General features: G+C 39.2%; 1 protein-coding gene across 11 annotated transcripts in view; it reads left to right on the top strand.

Moving 5' to 3' along the window:
- Positions 1 to 23,561, top strand: part of CA6 (carbonic anhydrase 6) — a 55,516-nt gene that overhangs the window by 17,345 nt on the left and 14,610 nt on the right. For all 11 annotated transcript variants that reach the window (XM_069079200.1, XM_069079195.1, XM_069079203.1 and 8 more), the window contains 2 exons: positions 1,600 to 1,782; positions 20,132 to 20,280. In XM_069079200.1, the coding sequence (XP_068935301.1) occupies positions 1,600 to 1,782; positions 20,132 to 20,280 (332 nt within the window). The remainder of the gene's footprint in view (positions 1 to 1,599; positions 1,783 to 20,131; positions 20,281 to 23,561) is intronic.

The raw sequence follows: 23,561 nt of genomic DNA, 5'->3' as shown, positions 1-23,561 counted from the left end.
GAGAGAGAGAGAGAGAGAGAGAGAGAGAGAGAGAGAGAGAGAGAGAATGAGAGAGAGTGTGTGTGTATGTTAGGGAGGAACTAGGTTATGCAGAGCATGCACATATTTTTATAGAGTTTATCCTGGAAGTAATAGAAAGCTGCCTGTTCTCCCTGAGCGGGGGGTGACAGAAAGAACCCACAGATGGTTCGTTAGCCCATGCACCTTCTCCACTGTGATCTTGGTCATTTTCAGGTCTGGCCGTGTGCTGTTCTTCAGTGTCTAGTTGAAGGTGAGTTTCTCAAGGGTCCAGATCTGTGTCTCTGTGCCTCATCTCCAGTGCCTAGTACATGGTACATAGTAAGTATTTGATATAGGTACATAGTAGGTGCTCAATAAATGAATGACAAGCATTTATTAACAGTTTATTATGTGGGAAGTGGTAGAGATCAGAGAAGTTCGTGTGCATTTAGCCAGTCGTCTTCAAAAAGCTTGTATTCTAACAGGGAAATAACATGTGGAGGGGGATGGTAGCCAAGAGAGGGGGTCTGCTCTCCTTTTTTATACTGCCCTGGTTGTTGTTGAGTCAATTTTCAGTCATGTCCAACTTTTTGTGACCTCATTTGGGGTTTTTATGGCAAAGATACTGTATTGATTCACCGTTTCCCTTTCTAGCTCATTTTATAGATGAGGAAACTGAGGCAAACAGAATGAAGTGACTTGCCCAGGGTCACACAGCTAGGAAGTGTCTAAAGCTAGATTTGAACTCAGGGAGTATATGGAGTTTGGTATACTTCTGAGACACTGATATCCTCTTATAAGGAGGTCATCAGGGCCAGAACAAGGTCCTTTAGAGAATGCCGGGCTTTGATTTTGGGCCATTCTTCAGATAGGCAAAAAATATAGCGGATAGAGTGTTGGAGCTCGAGTCAGAAAGACCTGGGTTTAATAGGAAGGAAGGAAACAAGCATTTATGAGGCAGCTATTATGTGCTGGACACTAAGGCCTTTACAGATGTTATCTCATTTGATCCTGATGACAATCTTATGAAGTGGGTGCTGTTACTAATCCCTATTTTACAATTGAGGAAACTGAGGCAGACAGAGGTGGAATGACTTGCCCGGGGTCACGTAGCTAGCAAGTGTCTGTGTCTGAATTTGAACTCATATCTTCCTCACTCCCCTCCCAGAACTCTATTCACTGGGCCACCTAGATTGTGTATACATGCCAGTAGTTTTGATAAAGGTAGGGGCCTCATGGGGAAGCTAGGTGGCGCCATAGTGCACACAGAGTGCTGGACCTGCAGTCAGAAAGACTCTTCCTGAGTTCAAATCCCACCTCAGACATTTCTTGGTTGTGTGACCCTGGGCAAGTCACTTCACCCTGTTTGTCTCAGTTTCCTCATCTGTAAAATAAGCTGGAGGAGGAAATAGCAAACCACTCCAGTATCTCTGCCAAGAAAACCCCAAGTGGGGTCATGAAGAGTTGGATACAACTTAAACACAACTAAACAACCACAATAAAATGGACAGCATAAAGCATTCTCTCTTACCCTCCCAACCCGGGCCAACCCCTATGACAGCTTCGGTTCTATTTTTTTTCCTTTTTCCCACCTAACAGAAGAAACAGAAGGAGATGGAGCTGCCTGGTCCAGTCAGTACCCAACTTGTGCAGGAAAGGAGCAGTCCCCCATCAACATCCAGACAAGCCAAGTATCGGAGAACAAAGCTCTGAGGCCTCTAAAACTGAGTGGCTATGGTCTGCAGGAGGGAGAGTTCCAGCTGATCAACAATGGTCACTCAGGTAGGAGAGAACAGAAGCATAGTGGGTCAATGGCACCCAAGGGGACTGAAGATTATACCAATGCACTAGACTGATCTAGGCATGGAGAACCTGTGGCCTCAAGGCCACATGTGACCCTTTAGGTCCTCAAGTGCATCCCTTTGATTTCATGTGGCCTCAGCTTCCCTACCCCTGGTCTAGACAGAGTAGTAGATAGAATCAAGACTTTGAAAATTACATGTGTCAATACTCCGCAATGGTACCCCACATGGTAGGAAATATCCACATGGTATTTTGCTCCTATGTTCTAGCAAAAAGTTAAAATCTATCTAAGGACCTATAAAATCTATAGGAGGGAGAGGAAGGAGAAAAATTTGGAATTAAAACTATCTTAGCATGCAATTGGAAAAAATAAAATACTACTTGCTTTAAAAAGTCTGGCTAAGGATTTGGATGAACTCCATGCAATATCTGAGTTAGCCACTAGGAGGACGTTGAGCAGCTGTTTCTCCCTGTGGCTACTGGGGGCAATGACCACTAGACGGCACTCAAGCCTGAAATAACACTTGAGTGGCTTAGGGTTCCCTTTTATGTTTGGTTCAGAAGCTGTTTTTTTTTTCCTTTTTTTGGAGGGCAATTGGGGTTAAGTGACTTGCCCCAGGTCACATGGCTAGTTTTTGTGTTAAATGTCTGAGGCCGGATTTGAACTCAGGTCCTCCTGACTCCAGGACCGGTGCTCTATTCACTGCGCCACCTAGCTGCCCTTTAAAAGCTGTTTTTAATCCCTTCCTGTACTGTCTAGACTAGGAGATGAGATATTAACACAATTTTAGGATATGGAATTTACACCTATATTTTTATCTCTGCTCAAGCCCCTCCACCATACACACTTTGGGATACTTCACCCTCAGCAGTCATAGATTTAGACATATGGTACAAGATCACAGAAGCTTATCAGAGAACAAAAAACAAAATGAAAAGGGAAATGGGGGAAAAACCCATTCCTCCCTATTACACCCGATACTCCTAAAAGAACAGCTAAGGGATGATTACCACTTTTCTTTGGAATAAAATGAGTAAGGACCCATGTGGCCAGGGTAGCTGGTGCCTCTGGCATTTCAGGATCCTGATACCATTTCTTTTCTTGTGTCCTCACACTGTTCCCCTCTTGGGCACAGTTCTTCTGCTGTGGAATCTTCTCATTCCTTTGGGCTCGCTCTCTTCTGTAGCTGAAGTCCCAACTGTTGGAGATAGCTCTCTCTTGAAAACGTGGTGAGCTCTCTTCTCTGCTGCCAGAGGTCTCACTTCTTGTGGTTGACTGTCTCTCTCTAACAGCTGGATATGGAGCCTCTTACTGGGTTGGTAGCTCTCATATTCTATCCTATGGCCAATATGGTATGGCAGGAGAGAAATACCTACCCCTCTAGTAGCACCCCCTAGTAGGTAAATGCTCAGGGGTCACATTCTTTTTTTTTAAATTAATTCTTTAATTTATTAATTTGTTTGTTTCCTTTTAATTTACAGGATTCAATTCCACAATTCCTTGAATTTCACATTTTGTCCCCCTCCCTCCCCTCCCTCCCCATGGCGTCTTATAATCAAGTATAGGATCTGTAGATACTTTCACATTATACAATGGTCAGGTTATAAGGATGGATTGTACCAGCTGGGATGAAAAATGGTATAGAGGACATAAAATCAAATAAGAGAACAAAAAAGATCAGGTATTTTGCTTCTACCTGGATATAAATTTAGTTCTTTCTAGTTCTTTCTCTGGATGCACGTTTTTCTCTCCATCATGCGTCTTTTGGGATTGACTTATATCCCTGCATTGTTGAGAAGAGTCCAGTCTATCAAAGTTGGTCATCACACATATGTTGTGTCCATAATTGTGTACAAATTCCTCCTGGTTCTACTCTTCTCACTCAGCATCAGTTCTTTTAAGCCTCTCTAGGTAAATATGAAGACTGCCTGCTCCCCGTTTCTTATAGCGCAATAATATTCCATAACATGCATATACCACAACTTGTTCAGCCATTTCCCAATTGATGGACACCCCCTTAATTTCCAATTCTTTGCCACAACAAAAAGAGCTGCTATAAACATTTTTGTACATATGGGTCTTTCTCCCATTTCTATGATCTCTTTCAGGGGTCACATTCTACAGAGCTGCTTCCTTTCTTTGAGGCTGCCAGGATATTACACTTGGCCTTGAATCAGGACAACCTGAGTTCAAATTTAGTTCCAAGAATGTATTATCTGTGTGACCTTGGGCAAGTTGATTTACTGCTATATGCCTCAGTTTCCTCAACTGTAAAATGAGGATAATAATAGCACCTACCTCCCAGGCTTGTTGTGAGGCTCAAATAAGATGTCTGTAAAGTTCTTAGCATAAGACCTTGCACATAGTAGACAATAAATACTTATTTCTAAGCTTTTGTCTTGACTGTCTCAGAGCCACCAGGATATGGCTAATCTTTTGGCAAGTTGTCCCTCTAATCTCACTGGGGAGAACACATTCACATTTTGTGGAGGGGCTTAGATTTATATTTGTAATTTATTTAATACATGAATACCTAGGGGCGGGCAGGTAGCACAGCGAGTAAGAGCACCGGCTCCAGTGTCAGACTGACCTGGAGATCGAATCCCGGGCTCAGACACTTAGCACCCACCCAGAAACACCTGGCCGTGTAACCTTGAGCAAGTTACTTAACCCCAATTGCTTAGGGGCGGCCAGGTGGCTCAGCGAGTAAGAGCACCGGCTCCAGTGTTGGGACGACCTGGAGATCGAATCCCGGGCTCAGACACTCAGCACCACACCCAGAAATAATAACTGGCCGTGTAACCTTGAGCAAGTTACTTAACCCTGATTGCTTAAAAAAAAAAAAAATACATGAATACCTTACTTCTCTCTTACTTTCTGTGATTACATCAACAAGGTTGGGGAGGGAGGGGATCAATTCTCTCCACTATACCTACATTATTTCATCCAATCCTCATAATGCTGGTGCAATGGCTGCTACAGTCCTCATTTTACAGATTAGGAAACTGAGGCATAGAGAGGTGAGGTGACTAGTCAAGGGTCTCACAGATAGTATCCAAAGCGAGGTCCAAACTCAAGTTTTCCTGATTCCAAGCCCAATCCTTAAGCCATCTCACTCTTGCTGTCTCCTTAATATGCCATCCCCTCCTCAGCTCATATTTTAGCTCCATCTTCGACATTTCATTCCAACTCCATCCTTGACATTTCATTCCAATTCATCTTCTAATCTCACTGATTTCTGGTTGTCAGTAGGAAATGCCATTGACAGAATATATGTTGACATTAACAACATCTTTTATTTGTACAGCTACTGTGTCTGAGGAACTCAGAATACTTTAAAAAGAGATCTGATATTTTTTTCTAGAGTAAAATAGAATAAAATTCTCATTTCTTGCCTGGGAAAAGATCAAACAGAGAAAACAATATCTCAGACACTTCTTCTTTGATTCACTTAAGAGTGTTATTCTATAAACCACAGCAGAAGAGGGAGACAGAATGGACCAGTGGAAAGGGCCTTTGCCTTAGTCAAGAGAAACAAGGGTTTGCATGTCACCTCTGATACTTACTAGTTGTATGACCCTGGGCAAGCCCCTATTTCTTCATCTGTAAGATGATAATGGCGTCTACCTGTTAGGGCTATTGGATGAGGATCAAATAAGATGATGGATGGGAAATTCTTCTCAAACCTTAAATTATACATTTGATGGGCACACTGATGGAAAGTATAGTCTCCCATGACAGTCAACTTTCCAATGCCTTGACTCACGTTATAGACTTGGTCAAAGATGCTAATAAAATGGAAATCCTAACTGTAGAAGTACAACCAATTCTCACCTGCCTGTGAGTTAAATGGGATAAGAATAATATGAGAAACTCAAACCCACCAACAATGCACAAACTTCATAGCATTTCTTTCCCTAGAAATCCTTCAGCATTTGGAATTTCAACTTCTCTTCTTTCCCTTATCTTCCCAGTGGTGAAATTGGCAAATAGCTAAGGTTTAGACAAAGGGGATGTAAAATACATGGGGAATAATAATAACTGTGGATAGACCCAGTGCAAGGAATGAGTTAGGGGCATGTTTCTATTTCCTCTCCATTGAGGGCTCCATCTCTGAAATCAAACAATTTAAGTCATGATGGGGGAGGGGAGGGTCTGGCCTCTAATAAGAGACATTAGTCTTTCTTTTCTCTTACTCTATTGATTCATAACCCTCCACCCATCCCTGATGCCCAAGGGAAAATTGTTTAAAGGTTAGGATTGGTTGCTATCTAGGGTCTCTCCAAAAAGGAGTAGGAATAGAAAGGTACTCCATGAATAATATGAAACAGGAGGATATTTCTTTCTTTCTTTTTTTTTAAAAGCAATTGGGGTTAAGTAACTTGTTCAAGGTTACACAGCCAATTTTTTTGTGTGGGTGTTAAGTATCTGAGGCTGGAACCAATCCCGGGTCTCCCCACTCCGGGATTGGCACTCTTACTGCGCCACCTAGCCGTCCCAGATATTTATTTCTTACTTGCAAAAGAAATGCTAAACACAAAAATCCTCATAGCTTACATTGACAGAAAGACTTTAATAAGCAGTAGTAACAACTTCTGTTATATTCTCCCAGAAGTTTGACATCAATCTTTCATCAAAACATAAAGCAAATTATAGATTTACTACATAGGCATTCTACATTTCACCTCAGCTCTTCACTGTCCCTTTCATAACAGATGTCTAATGGCAAATTGGGTAAGGGATTGGGTTCATCAAGCTGCCGATAGTCATTTTTGAACACTGGAGTAGTTGCCAGGGACTTCTCCCCCTGTGACTAGTCAGTACCAGTGCAGAAAAGGCACCCCTGAACCTAGGACCAAGCTTGCCTGGTCAGGACATGGAGCTTAGCTTCCATGTTGTACATGGCAACATAGAAGCCTGAGTGGAGGAATAGGGCAAGTCAACCCTTTGGAATCTTTTATCTTTTCTTCCTCTAGATCAATAATTTTTTAAGGTGTGGCTCATGTACCCCCTGGGAATTCATGAGATCCTTTTGGGGGTTAATAAGGTCAAAGCTGTCTTCATAATAATACTAAGATGTTTTAATTTCTAATATGGTAAATATTTTTTGGGGGTCCCTCAATAATTTTTAAGATTATAAAGGAATTCTGAAGAGCAGAAAGTTTGAGACCCCCTGCTTTAGATGAATTTTGTTATTATTTTTTCTAGTTCTTTAAAGTGACCCTTTGTTAGTTTGATTGGTATGGTACTATACCAGTAAATTAATTTAGGTAGTAATACCATTTTTATTATATTAGCATGGCCCCATCATAAACAATTAATCTCTCTCCAATTATTTAAGTCTGTTTTTAATTTCCATAATTTATTCTTTTATCTACCACTTTCTTTTGAATTGTTATATAATTTCCATTTCCATTTAAATTTTTCTTGAATTTTCCTTTATTGATTGTAATTTTTAATTCATTGTGGTTAGTACTTGTGAGAGACAGTGTGATATAGTGGATAGAGGGCTGATCTTGATGCTAGGAAGACCTGGGTTCAAGTCCTTCCTCTAGCACATATTGGCTGTGTGACCCTAGGTAAATTAATCTAACTGTGCTCTAGACAACATCTATGACTAAGTTGTAGGAAGGCGCTGACCTGAATTAGTACAGAGAATTTCCTCATCTGGGATTTGCTCATGTTGACAAAATTACAGGATTAATATTTATCCCTATCCCCATCAGTAAATTATCTACTTATCATTTCTACTTTTCTGAATTTGTTGGAGATTTTTATGCTCTATCACATGAATAATTTTTGTTAGGTGACACTCATGGCTGAGAAATTTATATATTTCTTTCTCTTTCTATCCTATAACTGTCATATAGAACTTTTTCAAAATTCTATTCAGATCCTTCATTTTTATTCTCTATCTATCTATCTATCTATCTATCTATCTATCTATCTATCTATCTATCTATCATTAGATTTGTCTAGTTCTGAAAGGGGCAGGTTGATTTTCTAAGCTATTATAGTTTTGTCATTAATTTCTCTTTGTAATTAAGTTAACATTTTCTTTAAGTACTTAAATACTATGGCATACAGTTCATACATACACCTATATTATATACATGTATATTTTATATGTAGTATTGACCTTATTTCATGACCTATAATGCTTTTACATATTACCTTGCTTATTTCTTTTACCCATGTCTTTTTTTTTTTACTGTTGCATTATTTAAGATCGTGATTGCTAACCCCACTTTTAAAAAAACTTGCCTAAATCAGAATAAACCATGCTCTAGTCCCTTGCTTTAACTCTCTGTAAATTTATGTTTCAAGAGCGTTTCTTCTCAACAGTATTGCTGGATTTTATTTTCTAATCTCTTTTGTTGTTCTCCATTTTATGGGTATGTTTTTCCCACCCACATTCACAGTTATGACTGTTTTGTGTTATCCTTCATTATCCTCTTCTACTTTTTTCTTTTTCGATATCTTCTTTCCTCCCACTTTATCCAGAAGGAAGTGGGGAAAAGATAAAACCTGATCTTTTTGTAGTTGAAGTAGTCTTGTTCTATTCCAAAGCCTTTTCTCTCTTTATGAAGCCCATGATATCTTCATGAACCCTGATTTCTAGTTCTTAGACCTTCCTTCTCCCTTTTAGACCCTTCCTTTTTGGTCTGCCTTCTAAAGTAATCAATATCAATCAATCAATCAATAAAAAGCATTTACTATGTACCAGGCACTGTGCTAAATGCTGGGGACACAAAAAGAGGCAAAAGACAGTCCCTGCCCTCAAGGAGCTTATAATCTAATGAGGAAGACAACATGTAAACAAGTATATACAAAATGAGCAATATAGAGGATACATATTGACAGAGGGAAGGTTCTAGAATTAAGAAGGGTTAGGAAAGGCTTCCTATAGAAGGTGAGATTTAAGGTAGGACTTAAAGGAAGCCAAGGAGATTAGTAGGGTCGAGATGAGAAGGGAGAGCATTCCAGGCATGAGGGAGAGCCAGAGGAAATGCTCAGAGTCAAGTGACAGTGTCTTGTTAGTAAGATAGCCAGGAGGCTAGTGTCATGGGATTGAAGAGTACATATTGGGGAAAGAGGTGTAAGAAGGTGGTGTGTGTGTGTGTGTGTGTGTGTGTGTGTGTGTGTGTGAGATGATGTTAGGAAGGACTTTGAATGACAAATAGAGTATTTTGAATTTGATCCTGGAGGTGAGTGGGAGCCATTGGAGTTTTATTGAATAAAGTGAGAGTAGAGAGTTTGCTTTGTTTTTGACTATTCCCTTCCTAGACCTGTCTTCTTTCTTAAACACTCTTCTCCCCTTTCCCCATCCCTGTTTATTTCCTTGTTGAATTTAATGTATTTCTACATGAAATCTTGTATTCACGAATGTGTGTGTAACTCTTTTGATGTGATTCAGATAACAGAGAGGATCATGAGATGCCCATTCCCTTCTTATGTTCTTCAGCTGTGCAAACTAGTAAGATCCTTTGTCTTCTTCCTCATTTCTTCTCTATTATAGTATTTTTAACTGTCCTTTTCTTTATTTGCTTAAAACTAATTAAATTGACTGACACAATCTCTTTCTATGGTTCATAATGTTTTCTGTGACTTCTAAGATGCTGGCAACTCTGAAGCAACACCTCCCCAGAGGTGAATGCGTAACACCTCTGTCTCCACCCTCACCAAGCTAGGGGGAGAGAGACAGAGACAGAGACAGAGACAGAGAGAGACAGAGAGACAGAGAGACAGAGACAGAGAGATACAGAGAGATAGAGAGACAAAGACAGAGACACAGAGAGAATGAGACAGAGAGACAGAGAGAGACAGAGACAGAGAGACAGGTGGTGTGAGCTCTAATCTTTCCCCAGGAAGGGAGTCTGTTCCCCTGTATCTGCAATTTCTAACATCCCTGTTGGCCCTTGTGATCAGGTCCTCACTCCCTGTCCTATAGACACTCCTCTCCATCTTAGAATTGTGACCCAGAACTGTGTATGGACCTTACAGTTGCCCAACAGCACCAGTCCTGCACCCAGAGCCAGCAAAGGGTCCCTTGTAACCTTTCTTTGTCCAGTCACTTTACCCCCTTACCGTTTCTGTCCTGAGAGCTCCCAAGGCTGCTGTTGCTGCTGTTGCTGCTGTCACTGCCATCTCCAAGGCCCACCAATGGTGCTGTCTCTGCCTCTGCTTCCAGTAAGCCCCCACCCCAGTGTCCCAGACCTTTCCTGCCAACTTCTTCAGTTGTCTTAGGCTCTAAAAATGTCTCACCCTGATTTTTTGTTGGCTCTGTCACTCCAGAATTAAATTTGAGGCATTATTTTAAAGTTGTTTGGAGGGGAATGTTGGGAGAGTTTGGTTGGGTTGCTACCCCTATTCTACCATCTTGACTCCAACTCCTACCAAGATAATTTCCTTAAGTATTTTACATAGATTAGAGATTAGGCATTTAGGCAAATATTTGTTAAATATTTTCTTGGTCACCTTTTTGTTTTATAACAATAAGGTCTGAGATTGTTTTTAAATCTTTGGTAGCCTCTCCTGTCAGATAACTTGAGAATTGATCCTTCAATGTCCTTAAAAATGTGTCTCCTCTAGCACAGACTTCCTCCATATCTAATAGACTGAGTTCAGCTGTTCTCATCTGTTTTCTTTATTGCTATTTCTACCTCCTCATTGGTGACTATGATGTTATATACATATACAATACCTCTACTCCAATGGAGAAAAAAGTTATAGAAACCTTTACAAATCTTTACTATTTTTATGGTGTCTTTCTCCGCCTCCTTCCTTTTTATCCTTTAATGCCTTCGGAATGCTCTGACTTAGGTTGGACCTCAGTAAATCTTCTGTAAAGTTGTTTCCTCCTCCACTGCTTCTCGCTATTTTACGAGTCACTAATGCTCATGATCTCCCACTGTCTTCTTCAGTAAGATTTTACAAGTGAGTTTATCTCCTTTATCAGTGATGTTCTTTGTTGCCATATCTTTCCATTTGACAAGGAGATCAAGTGTTTGTGGAGTAAGGTCCTTCCTATACTGCTTGATCTTTTCTTTGTGGCAATAGATTTACGTCAGTTAAAATTCTTTGGGAAATGGTCTGTGTCATATCTGCTTTTTAATCTTTCCCATTTTTTTTGTTGTCAGCAGTTCATTTGAATAGGTGAGCTTTAATCATATTCTTACTGATCCTTTAGCAATTCTGTGTGCATTCTAATATTAAGATGACCAAGTGTTCCCATGAAATGTTGCCTTTGGGCACATGATTTACTAACTGCAGACACTCATTTATTTGCTCCAAGGAGACCTAGTGAGCCTTTCTTCCATTTATTTTTAACTTCCTTTTCTTCTGGCTTCATTGATTACAATAGTGGTAATATTATTACTAACAATAGTAAATGAAATCGATATATTACTTTATAGATTAGATTGTAAGCTACCTAAGGGCAGGGACTGTCTTTTGCCTCTTTTTGTATCCCTGGTGCTTAGTACAATACCTGGCACATAGTAGGTGCTTAACAAATGTTAAGTAAATTAATCAAATGGATGAATGCATACTTTAAAATTTGCACAATACTTTCCTCATATTATCACATCAAAGCTTCATAATGCTTCACAATAACTTTGTAAGGTAGGTACTATGGGTATTATTATCTCCATTTTGTACATAAAGAAACTGAGACTCAAAGGACTTAAGTTCTGTGATCAGGAATGATGAAATTTCTTTATTTGATTATAGTTTTTTTTCTTATGCTTTGTCAGAGTTTCCTTCCTTCTTGTCAAGATCAGCCTACATGTATACTTCATGTCATTTTCTTCTATTTGCATTGTGGGGGAAGATTATTCCTTCTCTTTTTAATCTTTAGTCTCTCCTTTCTGCATGCTCCTTCTCTGCTGTCTGCAAATATGATGAGGTCTCTCCCATCCCTATAAAAAAAAAAGATAAACAAACCCTCATTTGATTGTACCATACCCTTAAGCTGTAATTCTGTATCATTTCTTCCTTTTATAGTAAAATTCTTAGTAAAACCTGCCTGCTCTCTTACCCTTTACTTCTCTCACCCTTCAGTCCTTTGCAACATGCCTTCCAACCTCATCACTTAACTGAATTTACTCCCTCCATCTACTACATCATGTTGCTGACTAATCTTGCTGGTCATCTTGACCATGATCTCTTCAATGACAGATCTGATGACCTTTTCTCAGTATTCATTCTTCTTGACCCACTTCCTGACCTTGACCTTGACTTCTTGACTTTGAATACTACAAAGTATCCACCTCTGTTGACCATTTTCTCCTCCTAGGTATTTGCTTTTGTCGAGGGTGTTGTGATTCTATTATTTTTTGATTCTCCTTTTCAGTGATCTTTCCTGGACTACCATCTATATGGTGTCCCCTAATTTTAGGCTCTGATCTGGCTCCCTGACTGTCTCAACATTCTCTTTATTGGTCCCCTCATCAGCTTTCCTGGATTTAATCATCACCTCTATGCAGATCACTTCCACATTTATGTATCTAGCTCTAAGCTCTTTCCTGAACCCTAGTCTCAGATTGTCAACTGGCTATCACATGCTTTCAACTTGCTATTCTTTAGGCACCTCTAACTCATCATGTCTCAAGCATAACTCAATACATTTTCCCGCAAACTGCTTTGCTACTCCTCTATTTTTATCAAAGCTACCACCATCCTTTCAATCCTCCAGATTTTCAACCTCAGGTTTATCCTTGACTCCCATTCTCTTGCTCTGCCTCTCCCTACTACTGTTATCTCTCTTTCTCTCTCTCTTTTCATTCTCTGTGCTCACCTGACTAGTATAGCCTTGTGCCTCTATACCCCTTGTGAGTTTTCTGACATCTTTTAAACTTCCATTTTCTGACATCTTTTAAACTTCCATTGTATGTACACCAAGAGAGAATGCACTAGGTGATGCTGCCACATTAGGAGAGTTTAGGCATTCTCCTCGATGAAGAGGGCTCTTTCTTGGGTCCAGTCATTGTGGGAACATGGAGAGCACAAACGTACCTGCTCGTATGCAGGCATTTTTGTTCAATAGCTAGAGGTCAATCTCTGCACATTTCTTTTTCAACTTTGCTTTTTGTTTTTTACTGTTCAGCTGTTTCAGTTATGTCTGACTCTTTGTGACCCCATTTGGGGTTTTCTTGGCAGAAACACTAGAGTGGTTTGCCATTTTCTTTTCCAGCTCATTTTGCCAATGAGAAAATCAAGGTAAACAAAATTAAATGACTTGCCTAAGGTCACACAGCTAGTTGACTTTTTGGAGAGGCAATTGGGTATTAAGTGACTCACCCAGGGCACCCAGCTACTAAGTGTCAGAGACCAGATTTGAACTCAGATTCTCCTGACTCTAGGGCTGGCATTCTATCCACTGTACCACCTAGCTGCCTCACAGCTACTTGATTCTTAAAGATCCAGATGTTGGTATAGCAAAAACGGAAATGGTGTCTTAGGGAAGTAGTTTCACTTTTTTTTTAGGCTATAAAAGTTCGGGAGTATGCTAGAAGGACTTTTCTCAATTTTCTCACTCACAACAGTATAAAATTATACACACTCAGTTAAGCTCACTGGGAACCTTATGGAGCATAACATTTGGAACTCAAAAAACTCTTCTGCTAGCTCCCTACTACTATTCCTTTGATATCTGGCCCAAGGGCCAGGTAGGATTTCTTAATGCCATCTTTGAGGTCGAATTTGAACAACTCGGACTAATGGCCCATGGCTTCGAATCCATTCTATGACTTGTTCTCAGTCTATTTTAAAGGTGAACATCAATGTTTTGTTCTGTTTTTGCTATGTATATAGACTATCTGCTCCTGAGTCACTTTTAAACAATCAAATCCTACTGGTTCTATTGACACCATCCTACAAAAACCAAAACCAAACCTATAAGAAAGGCTAACACTCAAAATTATCTGAATGTGCTCAGGAAAGCAAAGGACAGTAACAATCAAATACAGATTTTTTGTTATGTTAGAGAAAGAAGAGTATCAACTAGTTGTGTGACTGTGGGCAAGTCACTTAATCTTTGTCTTAGTTTCCTCATCTGTAAAATAAGGATAATTATAATACCTACTAACCAGGGTTGTTATGAAGATCAAATGAGATAATATTTGGAAAATGTTTTGTAAACCTATAGTACTATATAAATGCTAACTATTATTGTTGTTGTTGTTTAGAATTATTATTTTTATAGAAAGCAAAGGTGATACTTGTTTTTTGCAAGGTCTCACCAGTTATGGACCTTGACCTAATGTATCTCTTGGAGGCTGAGTTAGGACAAAGATTGCATGTGAGCTCCTGAAATATTATCTTTGAAGTGGTAAAAAATTGGAATCTTGGGGGAGGTGCTCATAAATTGGACTTTGACCAAACAAGTTATGGAATATAAATGTAATGGAATACTCTTGTGTTGTATGTAAGAAATGCTGAAGGGGAGAATTTCAGAGATACTTGAGAAGACTTTCTATGAACTGATGAAAAGTGAAGTGAACAGAACAAGGAGAAAAATTCATATAATGACAACAATATTGTAATGACAATCAACTTTAAAAGACTTAAGAACTATGATCAGTATAATGATCCACCATAATTCCAGTTGACTAATAATGAAACATGTTACCTACCTCCTACATACATGTAGACATTCATGTACACACATATGTATGTCTACATATGTCACACATATCTGAATCTATCTATCGACATCAATCTATCCATCTAGCTAGCTAGCTATCAGGCAGCTAGGTGGCGCCACAGTGGATAGAGAGCTGCACCCGAAGTCAGGAAGACTCTTCTTCCTGACTTCAAATCTGGCCTCAGACACTTGGGGAAATTACCTAACCCTGTTGACCTCAGTTTCCACATTTATAAAATAAGTTGGATACGGAAATGGCAAACCACTCTAGTATCTTTGCCAAGAAAATTCTAAATGGGGTCACAAAGAGTCAGACATGACTCAACAACAACATCCATCTATCTATCTATCTAATCTATCTATCATCTATCTATCTACCTAGCTACCTACCTACCTATCTATCGAATATCAAAGCTGCTAGGAGCCTTCCCAATACAATCAGGGGTGAAGCAAGGATGCTCATTGTCACCTCTATCATTCGATATTGTTCTAGAAATGTTAGTTATAGCAATAACAGAACAATAAGAAATTGAAGGACTTGGAATAAGCAATGAGGAAATGAAACTATCACATTTTGCAGATAATACGATGTTATCCTTAAAGAATCCTAGAGAATCAACTAAAAGAAGTACTTGAAGCAATAGAATATTAAAGTTGAATCAGTCTCCAGGATGATGAGATTTCAGGTGAGAAGTTTATTCTGGGAGAGGCACAATATTCATGGAATAGAAACCAAGCAGAGTAACTGATGATAAGTGAAGTAAGTTGGAAAAGTCTGAGCCCTTTATAAAGCGAGGCCTGGAGAAGAATTCATTGCTCCCAAATAAATACATTAAATGTTCTCTTGATCTGATAAATGAACTTTACATCTTATAAAATATTTCTTCAACATATTTATCAGAGGGAGAGATAAATATGGTGATTTTTGAATCCTGGGATTTGGGGAGTATGAGGTAGTTTAAAGATTATCTAGTTTTGCCCCTGTTTTAACAGAAGAAAACATTTTGATCCAAAGAAAATAATAACTTACTTTTCTATACCTTAAGAGGCAGCAGGTCTCAATGGATAGAGGGCCAGCCTTGATGTCTAAAGGAGGTTCAGGTTATGCTTCTGCTACATGCTAATCCTGTGACCATGGACACGTCACTTAATCTCTCAAGGCCCCAGGGAACTCTGAAAAATTGTGAATTGTAGATGAGATCTTTATCTATGGAGAGAGTTTCCATACTAGAAGTTCCTCACAGAGAGTAAGAAATAACTTGGTTTATCACCTGTTAGATGAGAGCATTAGTTCTGATGAACTCTGAGGTCCCTTCCCCCTTCAGGGCCATCTTTAATGCTATGGTGATAGGTCTAGACCAATTTTTATACTTTGTAGTCCTAGTAAATCAATATCGTAAAAAGGTGTATGCTGGTAAATATTTGAAAACTCGTTCTGTAGAAAAAAAAGAGTATGAAAAACTCACTCTTAAGTTTAATCTGCATTATTAAAGTCTTCTCTATAACTTTCTTAAGACTAGACTGGGGTTGGCAAACTTTCTTTAAAGGGACAGATAGCAACTATTTTAGGCTTTACAGGACAAGAGACAAAACTGAAAATATTTTGTAAGTACTTATATAACAAGAGAGAAATCAAATTTCCACAAAATTTTATTGATGAAATGAAATAATAATAATAATAGTAATAGAGTTCCTTGGGGGGGAGATAGAGTTCTACTAGTGAGAAGAATGGAATTCTTTTTTTGGGGAGGGATAACATTTCACTTAATTCGGGTTCAAAATTAGTATACTCCATCATCAAAATTGATTAGAAACATTCATCTGCTGATTTGGAATCATATTTTCCTTATTTCATCTTTGAAAATGTCTTCACACATATAGGTACTGCCAAATGCTAATGTCAATCCACAAATATATGATTTTAATTGAGCTAAAAAGCTAATAGTCTTAATCAAATTTATTTTCTTTGGACTATAATCAAAAGTTAATTAACTCATCATCAGTGAATGGTTTCCCATTGGAAACTTGTTAGCTTGGCTAACAAGTCAGTAGAAAACTTTTGTTGTAGCCTTATTTTCACTTTTTACTTTTAATTTAATTAAAAATTTTAATTTCGAGAAATTCTCCAGCCATGAGATATTCCATATTAAATTTTCTGATTTTTCTGATCATTGCTTTCCTGTAAGTTGGGAATATTGTGACGTCTGGTAATGTCAATGTATGGCATATTCTTTCAGCACAGCTATAGTATTATTGCATAATATGCACAATGCTTTGCCATTTGATAGGATAATGAAATAATCCACACTCCACTATGCCTTACAAGTGCTATATTCAAAAGCCACTTTTCTCTTCTTTTCTTGTTTTGAGGTGATGTGCCATGATGCACACCAGTAACAAAGAGAAATGCAGCTGTACAGTGAAAAGTGCACCAGTTGAAATGCTGAGCTCTGAGACTGGCAATTTGTAGTGCCTGAATGAAGGCTACATACAGTCTCTGTTCCAAGTACTCATCTTCTCCATTGTAGCAAGAAACAAGTCACTGACAATATGTAAACAAATGTGTTCAGCTGTGTTCTGATAAAATTTTATTTATAGACACTGAAATTTGAAATTCATATGATTTTTACATCATGAAATATTTTTCTTTTGATTTTTTTCCCCCTCAACCATTTAAAAATGTAAAAACCATTCTCAGCTCATAGGTCATACAAATACAAGTTAGGGGCCAAATTTGGCCTATGTGTCGAGCTATTGTTTGCTGACCCTTAGTCTAGACAATCAGAGAAATAATAACTCAAGCTCTGATTTGTGGTGTTTGCCAATTCCCAAGATGTGATGGCTCACACTGGAAATTTAACAGTGAGAGCCAGCAGGACCTGGTTCCAACATGTCCTTGAGTATAAACTGGGGATATAAATAGAAGACATCTGTGATTTTGTTGGGGGAGACTCCCACTGTGGAAACACCCTTCTCTCATCTGTAACTTTTAGTCTTAGTGAGTTCCTTAGGACACTGAGAAGTTGTATCTTGTCCATGGTCACACGCAACTAGTATATTTCAAAGACAGCATCTGAACCAATGATTTTTTTTTTTGGAGGGCAATTGGGGTTAAGTGACTTGCCCAAAGTCACATGGCTAGTAAGTGTGCCAAATGTCTGAGGCTGGATTTGAACTCAGGTCCTCCTGACTTCAGGGCCAGTGCTCTACTCACTGCTCTACCTAGCCTCCCCAGAACTGCAAAGTTTGGTCCTATTTATCCATTATTCCATGCTTCCTCAAAAGCATTGTCCCTGTTTTATTGCTGAGGAAAATGGAGCTAAGTGAATTGAATGACTCACAGTCACACAGAGTTAGTGGAAGAGTCTGGATTAGGACCCAGACCAGTGCCCTTCCTAATATACCTTTGCTTCCTCTAATAATGTTCTCTCATCGCTGAGTAAACTGGAGTCTTAATAAATATGACTATAGAACAGGATTAGAAAACTATAGGTCATGGGCCAAATCCAGTCTACTGCCAAAAGTAGGCATGTATGACCTGTGAGCTAAGAATGATTTTTTTTTTACATTTTTAAAAATTATAGAGGAAAACATATATTGCCAGAGGCACACTATCCTATTGAGTTCCATTCATTGTACAATGTTAAATTAATAAAAACTTAAAAAAAATTTTTTTATTTATACATATATATTTTTATTTATATTTTATGAGCAATTGGGGTTAACTAACTTGCTCAAGGTTACATGGCCAGTTATTTTTGTGGGTGCTAAGTATCTGAGGCCAGAACCGATCCCGGGTCTCCTGACTCCAGGGCTGGCGCTCTTACTCACTGCGCCACCTGGCTGCCCCAAAAACTTTTTTTTCTTTTTACCATGGATGAATAGAATTCATTTTAAATCATTTATTAATAAATACTTATATTTAGTCTCCTATGAATTCTGCTACAAGATGAACAATGGTGATGTGATAATTAGAAAGGTTCAAGAGACATAGTTTCTGGGTAATTTAATCATTTGTATTAAAAAGACCAGCAGGTTACTAATAAGAAGAGGTCATTTGGCCATCTCTCTTAGACCAAAAACAATCAGGGAGGCAGGCAGGCTCACAGTATATATACCTTTCCAATGAGGGGCTGATGTCACTCATCTTCATGTCACCATAGGACAGAGAAAATATCTCTATACCAGACCACTTCCGGTCTTGGGTTATCTAGACAAAAGGATGAGTCTCCACCTAAGCTTGAGTAGAACACAATGGGCTTCCCCACTTTAGATTAAATTCCTTGTAAGGTTGGGTGGGATCTGACCTAGATCAGAAAAGTTAAAAATCTCATTATTAGTAATATAATTACTAATTAGTAAACTGAGAAATTTAAAAAATGGAGAGCCTCTAAATCTCCCCAAAATATTGGTTATTAATAATAATTTCTCTCAGTGAAGTTTTAAGGAGTAAGAGTTTTAGAAATAAGTATACATAGAGAGGGTCTTACAGTTATTTTCATTTAATTTTTATTTAATTTTCAGTTCCAGAGTCTCTCCCTCCCTGCCCTCCCCAACCCTGTTCTCACCCATTGAGATATACAAGACCCCATATCAATATAAATTAATGGAAAACAATTTTCTGCATTAGTCACATTCTGAAAAGAAAATCAAGAAAAAGAAAGAAAGATTAAAAAAATATATAATTCAATATGCTGTACTCTGAGTCTATGGTTTTCTATCTGTATCTAGATAACATTTCATCATGAGTCCTTTAGAACCAGGGTGGATCATAGCATTGATCAGAGTCATTAAGTCTTTCACAGTTGATTATCTTTATAATAGTGCTGTTACTGTATAACTTGTTCTCTTGATTCTGTTCATTTCACTTTTCATCAGTTCATATAAGTCTTCTCAGGTTTTTCTGAAACCATACACTTCATCATTTCTTACAACATAATAGTATTTTATCACTGGTTTTTAAATTTAAAAAAATTTTTATTATATATGAAAATAAAAAAAAATCCTTTGGGGGTGGCCAGGTAGCACAGCGAGTAAGAGCACCGGCTCCAGTGTTGGGATGACCTAGGGATCGAATCCGGGCTCAGACACTTAGCACCCACCCAGAAACACCTGGCCATGTAACCTTGAGCAAGTTACTTAACCCCGATTGCTTAAAAAAAAATCCTTTGCTCATGAGCTGTACACAGTCAGGCTGAGTGGATCTGGCCCTTGGCCAGGTCATAGTCTGTCAACCCCTATTGTACAGGGTTACATAGACTATCATATTAACTCCATCTGGACTAGGATGATCCTGTTCTGTAAACAAATACAAACCACTTATCATTCTCAGGAAGTATAAGGAATGAAATCATCACTGAAACTGTAATTGGTTTTTGTTTTTTTGTTTTTTTCTACCTCAGATAAGTTCTGGTCGGGGTGGTGGTGGTGGGGGGGCAGAGTGGGTCAGTAAATAGACTCATTGCCAAATTCTATTAATTGACTAGGATTGTATTCCACAGATAGGGAAACTTGGCATTCCTGACTGATTTGGGAGAGCCTTTTCATCTGCTCTAAACTATTGACTTATTATGGGCAAATAGGTGGGTGACTGGCTGTTGTCAATGCTGCTGAGCCTGTGAGAACTGGTTGGATTGGGTCCCGACCCAACAAACCCTTGGGTGCTGTCTGTTCTCTTCCAGCCCAGCTCAGTTTGCCATCCAGCATGCAAATCATTGGAGGGATGTCCCATGTCTACACAGCTGTCCAGTTGCACTTTCACTGGGGTGGAAAGACCGCAAAATTCCATGGTTCGGAGCACCGCATAAATGGAGTTCAGTATGACAGTGAGGTATACAACTGGAATTTAGTTTATAAATATTCTTTCTCATTAGAATCAGGTCTGATGATGGAGTAAACAGGGAAACTTTGGTAGTCAGGAAAGTTAAAGCAAAGAGGTGTTTTAGCTAATATGCTTCTATTCAAATAATCCCGGGTTCGAGTTGATTGTTAGCAAAGCCTGACAACATGTGAATCTTTGTGAGTCCAGCTCAACTGTATTATATTACCAGAAGTAAGCTAGATGGCTAAGTGGTTAGAGCACCAGATCCAGAGTCAGAAGGACCTGAGTTCAAATCCAACCTTAGACATTTACTATAGCCCCTTTATTACCATAATCCCAGAGTTAGGGTAGCTACAGTAGATAGAGTGGCTGTAGGAACTGGAGTCAGGTAGACTAAGTTCAAATCCTGCCTAAGACACTAACTGTGTGACCCTGGATGAATTACTTAACCTTGTTTACCTCAGTGTCCTCATCTGTAAAATGAGCTGGAGAAGGAAATGGCAAACCACTCCAGGGCATCTGCCAAGAAAACCCCAAATGGGACATGAAGAGTTGAACAGGACTGAACAACACCATATCTATACAATTCAATTCAGCAAACATTTATTAAGCACTAGTGTATGTTTTTGTTGGGCTACCTTTGGGATGGGGAACTTCTGCATGGTTCAGATGATGTATCTACAGTTGTATTCTTTCTGGGGTTCTGTCTTTCTTCAAGTCTAACCATTGCCAAGTTTTAATTCCCTCTGGTGTTCTCTTACCCTGATAAAACATAAGATACCAATTACTGGATGGCAAACACCTTCATCAAAAGTCCTCCATAAGTCTTAGCCCCATGTTCCAATTTAGCATGGAGGTGACCCTGGGTTCTCCAAGGCTGTGCTAATCAAGGAACGAATGCACAAGCATTTAGGAGCACCAGGGATATGAATAGAAAACCCAGTCCCTGCTCTCACAGAACTCACATGGTAATGGGAGATAACACATATAGAAGGTTTCAGGTGCAAGTCACTAGACAGGCCCAGTGGTCCTTAAGGTGCAGTGGCTAAGCAAATGGTAATAAATCTTTTTTATGTTATTTCCATGTATTTAATTCTGATGTTGAACTAACACGGCTGTTCTTGGACTTACCTGTCAGAAGCAATTGGTCAGAAATTGGTACTTGTAGTGTTGAGGATGGTGGGCCCCTTCTTTGGAGTTGTTCCCCTCAATGATGCCTTGTGAGGGCCAGAATAGAAGCAGGATCAGTGATCTGGGGAGAGCAGATACCTCAATTCTCAGGGTCCTGGGTTATCTCCATTAGAGTCTGAAAGGAGTAGGTGACTGACGTGGTGGTGGGTCATTTGACTCCCTGTCACATGCCACCTCCTATCTCACCCCCAGGATGCACTTCTGCTTGAGCTATGACCTACTCCCTCAAATCAGATAATATTGGTAAGCACTTAAGCACAATGCTTAACATATAGCAGGTGCTTAATAAATGTGTCCTTCCTTTTTCTCAGTTGAGGGTAGGAAGCTCACATTCTTATTAGGGGAGATGACACAAAGAGGGAGGTTTTAGCTACAAGTCAGATGGAGAGATAACATATTTGAGGGAAGAGGACCTGTATTTGTAATGATCCAAAATGGTGCTCAGTCTTGTGTGTCTTCCTTCAGTTTTCCACAGTGACCATGTTTAAGTGGTCAAAAAGGAGGTTGATGGCACTTACTATTGTACTTTTCACCCACAAACTTGAATTGGAATGCTGGCACTCAAATTTGAGACCTTTGTCCAGTGACCCATGAGTTGATACACTACTAGAAAAACAGAACCGTATCTGTCTGGATCTTGCAAGCAAACCCGATGATAGCAGAACAGCTCACAGGTTCTGTTTGGAGAGACAATACAAGGAGTTGGCAGAGTGGGCTTCGTTGTGTGACCAAGGGCAATGAGACAAATCTTTTGTGGGGCCAAGTAGTCATCTTGACTCACCATGCTCATGATGAGTGGGAACAAAATACACCATGAAGATTATTGCAATAAGTGCACTAATGTAGAAAGCAGAGAAAGAGAAGAGAGTAGTGCCTTGGGGAACACCCCTGATTAGGGGGCAGGAGATGGAGGTCAGATGACTCTGCAAAAAGAGATGCTGACTGACTGCTTAGCTTCATGGAAGCCAAGGGAGGAGAGAATTATGAAAGCTTTTTAGAACTCAAGGAGAATGAAGATTGAGAAAAGGTCATTGGATTGATCCATTAAGAGGTCATTGGTAATCTTGGAAAGTGGAGTTTCAGGCAAGTAATAAGGTTGGAAGTTAGATTGCAGGGGACTTCAGAGAAGTGAGTGGAAGATGGAGACGGAAGGTTGTCAAGTGTAAATTACTTTTCCTAGGAGGTTGACTATGAAAGGGAGGAGAGATGTAGGATGATAGCTTGAGGAGATGGCAGAGTCAAGAGAAGAATGGTGGGGTATTTTTGTAAATAGTATTTTATTTTTTTCAATTATTTGTAAAGATGGTTTTTTATGTTAATTTTTAATAAGATTTTGAGTTTCAATTTTTTTCTTTCCTTCCCTCCTTTCCCATTTCCCCAAGAGGCAAATAATCTGATACAGGTCATACATGTACAATCATGCTAAACATATTTTCACATGAGTAATGTTGTGAAAGAAGAAACACAACAAAAGGGAAAACCACAAAAAACAAAAACAAAAAAGTGAAAATAGTCTGCTTCAATCTGCATTCAGACTCCATAGTTCTTTCTCTGCATGTGGATAACATTTTCTAACACGAGTCTTTGGGAATTGTCTTGGATCATTGTATTGCTGAGAAGAGCTAAGTCTCTCAAAGTTGATCATTGCACAATGTTGCTGTTGCTTTGTACAATGTTCTCCTGGTTCTGCTCATGTGAAGAATGCTTAAGGACAGAGGAGATCTGGGCATGTCTATAGGCAGGAGGGAAAGAGCCAGTAAAGAAAGGAGACAGGAGAATAAGGAATCAAGACCACAGGTAGAAAGGATGACCTTGGCAAAGAGAAGTTATTTCTTCTTCAGAGGAGCAGAGGATGGATGAAGAGTGATATAGATATGGATAGAAAGTGATTTTGAGGTGTGGAGCAGATAAGAAAAGGGAGCCAAGAGGAAATGGTGGAGTAAGTATGGAATGGCACGGAGGTCCTGAGGAAAATGGAGGTCTAGAATAGCCATTGTGGAGAACGTAATAATGAATTAGAGAAAAATGAAAGGATTGCCATACATAAATTATGGCCCAATGGAGGTTAGATAAGAGACATTTCCAGTGAACCCAATCAA

The sequence above is a fragment of the Petaurus breviceps genome, unplaced genomic scaffold (assembly GCF_028583685.1).
Source record: "Petaurus breviceps papuanus isolate PSGF00001 unplaced genomic scaffold, PetGlider_PUasm1.0 91041, whole genome shotgun sequence".
Classification (NCBI taxonomy): domain Eukaryota; kingdom Metazoa; phylum Chordata; class Mammalia; order Diprotodontia; family Petauridae; genus Petaurus; species Petaurus breviceps.
Note: the sequence above shows the minus strand (reverse complement) of the source record. Positions and strands in the feature narration are given on the sequence as shown.